The sequence below is a fragment of the Bombus fervidus genome, chromosome 18 (genome assembly GCF_041682495.2).
Source record: "Bombus fervidus isolate BK054 chromosome 18, iyBomFerv1, whole genome shotgun sequence".
Classification (NCBI taxonomy): Eukaryota; Metazoa; Arthropoda; class Insecta; order Hymenoptera; family Apidae; genus Bombus; species Bombus fervidus.
This window is the reverse complement of record NC_091534.1, coordinates 8,248,277-8,255,656: the sequence shown is the minus strand read 5'-3', so window position 1 is coordinate 8,255,656 and position 7,380 is coordinate 8,248,277. Positions and strand designations below refer to the sequence as shown.

Sequence of the window (7,380 nt, the reverse complement as noted above, 5' to 3'; positions counted from 1 at the left end):
TCTCCTGTAAATATGCGATAAAATACATTAAGCGAATAATTCTAAATAATATAATATATTTTACTTTTTTAAAAATATGAAAGACAAAGTTTAATTATGATTGATAAAGATAATATTATTAATTTTTTTTAAATCGTACACGTACATTATACGTAGAACATTATTGCATGAATAAATTAAATGATATTATTGTTTGTTGTTACAGACGCAAGGAGTAGACTGGTTGAAGAAATTTTCTCCGCCGTTCAATACGACAACGCGTGCGCTTTTCTTACGGAGGAGCCAGTAGTCGTTCTAATGGTACTTTCGTACGAGGGTGTTGTTTAACGGTGAGAATGTACTTTTCAGTGTTATTATTGTTTTCTTCGTACTTAAAAATAAATAAGACAATGCATATCATATTGTTTTTATCGTTCACCTATTTTTTCAATTAAATTTAAGATAATATAAAAACCAACATTAGGAATCAAAGGTGTTAATTAATCACAAAAAAAGCAAAGAGTAAATGAAATATAATAACTTTATAAATATTAAATAATGATCATCTTGTTAAATATATAATAAATGTTTACCTCATATTGTTGGCTGTTCATTTTAAGTAAATTAAAAATATAATTAATCAAACAAAGAATAAGTGGTTTAAACAAATTTCATTTCGCTTAATGATACAATGAAAATTTATTAATTAACTATTATTAATTAACTATTTCTGTAATGTTAATGATAGATGAGAGGTTTTGATTTAACAATGAATAATTCGGGTTGTGCGACTTGCACACTCGAACCACCGCCTGATATTCTTCATATACCGCCACCGCCGTTCCCAGCGATTCTCCAACAAAGTTCCGACTTTTATCCGCACACGGATTTATTATCGTTTCCACCTCATCTCAATGACAGCCCTTGTAAACATTTCTGCGATCGCCGCTCCGAAGGTGTTCAATACATAGAAATGCCACAACAAGGTCTACTATGAAATCTATAATTATTTTACACTCACTTATTTATACTCGTTTAATCAATTTATTTATTTGTATTTATAATTCGATGGTCTATCATGTTATATTTTAAACATTTTCAATTTTAAAAAATGGTCAAAACGAAACAATACGTGCTTTATCTAAGGATAAATAAATATATATAATTCATTACATTTTTAGGAACAGTATTTGACGATACATGGCTGCTGGTTCTAATATCCTCTTGTATCGGTGTAATTTTCATAGGCATCGTTCTAGCGATATTACTCTTGAAATGCAAATTGTAAGTCTCCTTCCATTATTTATTTTTTAGGAATAATAAGATAGAGGACAATTAAAATTATCAGTTAAATACAAATTGAATATGCAAATAAAATATTAAATCATGGCTATATTTTACGAAATATATATATATGAAGTGAATGAATTTTATAACCAAAACAATATAACAATATAAACAATATAAACTTTTGCTCTGCAGCAATAGAAGTGGCAAGAGTGGCGTAATTTCCATACCAAACGCAACATCTGGTATACAAGCAAAAAACGGGAGGATTCAAAACGAAGCCGTTCTTTATCCCTGTGCAGCTGATACTATGCAAGATAGCCGTGTTATGTGGGCTACCCTGACACCACGGGGTACCACCAGACACTATCTAGAGGAACATACCTATGAAACTATTGGCGGTGGACAATTCCATAAGCGTGCCTGTTCAACTACGCCAACTGAACATGTAAAACTTAAGGCAATTTAATATTACGTTTGTATACGTAGTTATACTTTCATTCACATACACGGTTCCAAAAAATTTTGTTACAATTGGAATAAATCGCATAAACTATCGATAGTGAAAAATAATTGTAACTCTAAACAATGATAAAACGAAAACAATATACGCTGACTAATGTAAGAATAAAGAAAGAATGTACAATTATTTATTCCATAAAATTGTATATTCCTTGAATGAAGTAAGGAAACATTTAAAATATCTGAAGATAGATTATTGATTTTGCAGACTTACGCAGATCCACCGGTAACTACCCCGATTCAAAATCGCCTGAAGGACGACAAAGCCTTTGATAACACTGCGTTTGTAGATTACGAAGAACCTTCGTTAATAAAGACTGACTATTATCAGCTCAATGATGTTTTGGAGTCGAATGATCCAGGCAATGTTTTAATACTTACATTTTTACTGATAAATATAATTAGCGCATCTGTAATTTAATTTTGATTTTGATTATAGGTATACAAAGAGGAACATCGCGCCCACGCGTCAGTTCGCCGACACGAATCGAACATCCAAATTTACCACCCCTTAATCTTCATCCTCATAAACGTTCCTCTCGTAAAGGATCTGCTACACCACAAGCTTCAGATACTTTATTAAGAAGTAGTATCACATCATCTACATATATTCCTACTATATAAGTTTTACGTCCAATCTTTGTTATACATACATATTTAAAGGCTTATACAATAAGCGACATAAACAACAGTACATTTTGTATACATTACCTTTACACCTAGTCATTATAAATAAGAAATAACTGCCAGTCAAATTAAAGCGACCTAGTCGTTAGCCGGTATATGTAAATTATATATACTTCTTTCTTTAACCAATTAAAAAATTAAAATCATAGTAATGTGATCGAGTTAGTATATTTAGATATATAACATTCTGTATATGTTAAATTTGTATTGTGTATGAAATATCATATATCTAATAAAATTTAGGGACATATGTAAAAATTAATCTTATTTCATACATCCATGTATATTTTATTTTGGTCAATAAAAAATTTTATTATTTTCACAAATATTTTCATAATATTAATTTATTACAGGTAGGAACTCAGATATAGTTAAACAAAGAAGATAATATGTAAGTATTTTTGTATGTATTAAGTATTAACAATTCTAAATTCCCTGTAAATTTTGATTTTATATAAAAACCAGATTGATGAAACATGTTAGTGTTTTATAAATCTACCATATTTCATATAAGTATACATTTATGTAGGATCTTTACTACAATTAGTTTCTTTACAATAAATGGATTAAACAAATGTTGGTGAAACAGGAAACGATGGTTGTTTAACGTGAACTAATCACAATAACGTATTATAATTAAGACAAATAGATAGATAATTTGTAACTCTCGTCATCATGGATCCAACGCTCTCTCTGACTTCTCAACTAACACTCTGACTGTTAATTTATCTTTCTCCCTTAGAATCCCTTTGTCTTTTGTCTTAGCCTCACCACGCACGTGTTCCGTAACCGCTCGTGGCCAGGGTCACGCAGGCTTTTTCCGCGAAACGATTGAAGGACCGACGATACATTGCTGGGCCTGTCGGCACTTCGGCTTTCTCGCGACATTGTTTATAGTTCGCCCGATATCTCTTAGGCCTTTCGTCCACGATACTACGTTTATATATGAATGAAACTCACAAAATGTACATATGGACAGTTTGACATAGTCAAATTTACAACTCGATATTGTTTAAGATATGAGTCAGGCTTAAATACTGAAATAAAGTGTTTATAAAATAAAACTATAATTAGAAAACTTAGTTTTTATTATATAAATAGTTTCAAACGTAAAATATATCTGTATATAAGTAATTTTATAATTTTACATTTATTCGAAATAAAGCATTATAATACATTACATCTTTTTATTCTTGTATAAAGAATGTGCAGTAGCTAAATATTACACTTTTTATTGATGAATTTTGTTATTAAAATAAGTGTGATTTCTATTAAGAGGAAATACTATTTATTATGACATTATTTTTTCAACTTGTGTTAACAAATTACTATTTCTCTTTACATTGAAAAAAGAAATTAACATTCCACTTTTAAACAAATATGATACTACAAAAAAAAAAAGATTATACTGTGTAACACTTATAAATACTATAGTAATAATATGAATAACATTACTTTTCCATATAAATATTCACAGAATATTCTCAAAATGTCTTTAGAATATTCTATCCAGTAGTAAACTTTTTTATGCTAAAATATTTTGTAATTTTTGGAAGTTGTTGTAAGTTATTCTGCTTATACATTGTCAGTAGTTGTTTAAATAAATATCTTTTTTTATAAAAGCTTGGACTTCAGTATTTCATAAATCATTTTATTTCGAAAATATGGCATATCCTGCTGTGTAAACGTGATCTTTTTATTTCCACAAATATATTCAGCAAACATACAAGAGAAGACTCCACAGTCACTGCCATTCATTTGTTGTGGGATATTTTTGGCACACTCTAATTTCCAGCTACTGGTATCATAAGTTTGCTTCTTTTTATCCAAACTTTCATCTTCCAAATATTGTCGTAATGCTGACAGACACTTGGAGTTGTTGCCACCCATACTATCATAATAACGAATAGACTTATCCCTAAAATCGATTATTGACATACACCAATGAATGCCTAAATGTATAGGAACAACTATAATATCCTGTGAAAAAATATCAATTTTTCTGGTCCATCTTCTTAAGGATGAATGTCCACCTGAGATTAATTTTGGATAAAAAAACGTATTCATAGCATGTACTTTTGGATATTTATCATTACTAGTACTTCTGGCTATTAATAAATTCATATAAAAATTTATTACTTCATCGTTTAACCAATTCAAATCAGCTAATGTATGAATATCTCTTCTTGTTATTCCTAAACCAAATCCTTCAACAAGAACTTCATCCGAAGGTCGAGAAATAAGAGCATTTCTTACTTCTTGCAGCATTTCTTCCGTTAAAGTAGGTAATTCTGGCTCTTCTAATTTTTCTCTTTCCAAAACAGCCTCACATAATCTTATAGATCGTGCTAGATGTTCTTCTAGTGCAGCTTCTCTTGCTAAACGATTATGTTTAGACAAAACACAGGTCATTCTTTTAAGCTCCTCTGCCTCTTTATGACGTTGTTCGATTCGTTCATCATATCTTTTTGTTACTTGGGGGACAAAATCCTCTCTCATTACAGCTTTTGCTGCTAATCGATCTCTTAACGTGTTTGTAGTTATACTTTCAGGATATTTATTTTGTGCAGATTTTTCTACAGTCGTATCTTTTTTAGGACATTGTGTCTCATTGCGAATGGAATGTATTGTCCTTTCTTTCTCATCATTATCTACATTGATAATTATTTCTCTGCCTTTTTTTTCTCTAATTGGAATAGTCCAATGCATTTGTAACGTTCTATCATGTTTTCTAAAAGCTGGCTGAGTTTTAGGAAAAGGAGACGAAGAACCAGATTTATCTAAATCTATTACTTCTATTGGTTTCTGTCTAGATCTTTTATCTTCGCGTTTATCACATATAACATCTATCCTACGTGGGAAAAAGTTTTGTAATAACTCTTCGTACTGATTTTTTTCTCTTAGGCGATGAGTTTTAAATAATGTCGAACATTGTTGATGTGGTACAACATTTTGTCCTCTATCACTTTTATTACTAGAATGTCCCATATTTACTTTATCATAACATTGGTGTGATTTTGATGATGAAAAGGTTGATGGACAACATGTCAGTGACTTGTCTCTACTATTGCATGTACCATTTAATCTACTAGATGATTTAATAGGAGAATATTTATCTTTAGAAATATCTTGAATATCACCATCGCTGTCATCTTTAATCTCAATGGGTTCTTCCTCCACGTTAATGATATTGTAATCACAACGATGTTTTTTAGGAGTAACAAATTCTTTTTCTGAACTAAATGAAATTCTACGCTTTCTAGGTGCTTCATCTACCCACCCAAAAAATTTTTTTAGAAAGTCGAATATCATGATTGTTGTAAAAAAACAATTGCTTGTAGCACAAAATCGAATTGTCTTTTACTAATATGGCCATTCAATATATTGTAAATGATGTATCTTTTATTGTTTCTCATATAATTCTGAAAATTTTATCAAAGTTTCATCAGTCATGTAGTGAACTAACATGCTATAGTAATATAATATAATATAATATAACATAATAGGATATACAAGTAAGTATCTAATGTATAAAAAGAGAGAAATTGTTAAATGTAATACTCACAATGTATGCAGATAAACATATATATCTCTGTATATATACGTGTGTGCATATACATGAAGATTGAGATTGATAACCGCTACGTCAGAATTGTTAAATCAAATAACCTAAAATAATCTTTAAGATTATTTGAGATATTTTAATATCAAAATAAATAAATATAGAAAAAATATTTAAGCATAAATCATTAATTGTAAATAAAAAGTATGACTACATATAAATCACAGAATGCAACTGTACCTATAATTAATTTGATTTATTATTGTAAAGTTTGGGGTTTCATGTTAATAACCGGCATTATGAATTTTGTAATGTTCCAAAGAAATATAAAAGAATTCTACACCTAACGCTACGTACTTCACATCCAAATTTAAACAGCAAGTATACTAATAAACCGTGTGTTCAATTCCATTGTAATAATACAGAATATGGATTGACAACTCCCGCGTATTTCATGGAAAAATTAACGCCCTTTGGTGTCACTTTCAAGAACTATATGTTTGATTTCCTTTCTTTGTTAAGTTATTGCGTGAACTTAGTTTTAATGTATTTATACTTAGCGATATCGATATGTAAATTAGGAGCGAAATTTAAAATTGTCTATGGTATGACTGTGATTTTTACATACATATATGTATGTATATATATGTACATATACACACATTAAATATGAAAATATTCAAATATTCAATACGTATAACGTGATATGAAAAAGGTTATAATTCAAAAAGTAGGAAATACCCTATTCAGAAAACTGAGAATTTGGTTGGATGTTAATTTAACTGGAACGAAAATTTTCGATTAGTTACATGAAATCTGATCTACTACTGAATAATAGAGATCTGAAAGGAGGATCCTAAAAACACGAAGAAAGACTGGAGCATAACTTTCAAAAAGAAAAGAATTTTTGTGTCTTGAACAGTTAGCTAACAGTTTTTAAATTTTCACGCATTCTAACTAACAAATGTCTTACGCTCCATGGGTACCAATCCATATAAAATAAATCCTTAGATAAGCACGAAATACGTAATAATTCTTTCGAATTTATTCATACAAAAATCATAACTTCATTTAATTATAAATAATAATATTAATGGAAAGATATTTTTGTATTATTTTAACATAATTAAGTTATAAAAAGATATACATATACATATGTAAGTTAGTCGTATTTATATACATATACAATAAAAGATATACGCACGCCTCTTTTAAACATAACTTCATATTTTATATTTATGAGTAATTTCATGATTTTTTGTATTCTTTCAGATAATGCAAAATCTTATCATTATTCAATACTCTTACTCGCAGAAAGATAGTAATTAGTTAGGTTATCATAT

At 29.1% G+C, this 7,380-nt stretch overlaps 2 protein-coding genes across 6 annotated transcripts; one reads left to right on the top strand and one right to left on the bottom strand.

The window, feature by feature from the left end:
* The first annotated feature begins 175 nt into the window (after positions 1 to 175).
* LOC139996385 (uncharacterized) lies at positions 176 to 2,742 on the top strand. Of its 2 annotated transcripts, XM_072020744.1 has the most exons (6): positions 176 to 329; positions 728 to 965; positions 1,161 to 1,263; positions 1,462 to 1,726; positions 1,997 to 2,150; positions 2,228 to 2,742. In XM_072020744.1, exons 2-6 carry the CDS (start codon positions 728 to 730, stop codon positions 2,410 to 2,412), a joined length of 945 nt encoding a protein of 314 aa, XP_071876845.1. In that variant the 5' UTR covers positions 176 to 329; the 3' UTR covers positions 2,413 to 2,742. The 2 variants fall into 2 exon arrangements, with proteins under 2 accessions (XP_071876845.1, XP_071876843.1); XM_072020742.1 differs by having other exon boundaries at positions 1,462 to 1,714; positions 1,997 to 2,347.
* An 864-nt stretch (positions 2,743 to 3,606) lies between these two features.
* Positions 3,607 to 6,561, bottom strand: LOC139996376 (sentrin-specific protease 1). Of its 4 annotated transcripts, none has more exons than XM_072020731.1 (3): positions 6,278 to 6,561; positions 6,041 to 6,154; positions 3,607 to 5,897 (listed from the first exon to the last, which is right to left on the bottom strand). In XM_072020731.1, exon 3 carries the CDS (start codon positions 5,785 to 5,787, stop codon positions 4,090 to 4,092), a length of 1,698 nt encoding a protein of 565 aa, XP_071876832.1. In that variant the 5' UTR covers positions 5,788 to 5,897; positions 6,041 to 6,154; positions 6,278 to 6,561; the 3' UTR covers positions 3,607 to 4,089. The 4 variants fall into 4 exon arrangements, with proteins under 4 accessions (XP_071876832.1, XP_071876831.1, XP_071876834.1 ...); XM_072020730.1 differs by having other exon boundaries at positions 6,041 to 6,144; XM_072020733.1 differs by having other exon boundaries at positions 6,395 to 6,561.
* Positions 6,562 to 7,380: the final 819 nt, after the last annotated feature.

What these genes read in the sequence shown, in the direction of transcription:
- LOC139996376 (XM_072020731.1), bottom strand. Translation starts at nt 5,787, where the DNA reads ATGATATTCGACTTTCTAAAAAAATTTTTTGGGTGGGTAGATGAAGCA.
- LOC139996385 (XM_072020744.1), top strand. Translation starts at nt 728, where the DNA reads ATGAGAGGTTTTGATTTAACAATGAATAATTCGGGTTGTGCGACTTGC. An exon ending in CTGAACATGTAAAACTTAAG is followed by an intron (nt 1,727 to 1,996) that starts GCAATTTAATAT and finishes TTGATTTTGCAG; the next exon opens with ACTTACGCAGATCCACCGGT. An exon ending in TTTGGAGTCGAATGATCCAG is followed by an intron (nt 2,151 to 2,227) that starts GCAATGTTTTAA and finishes TTTTGATTATAG; the next exon opens with GTATACAAAGAGGAACATCG.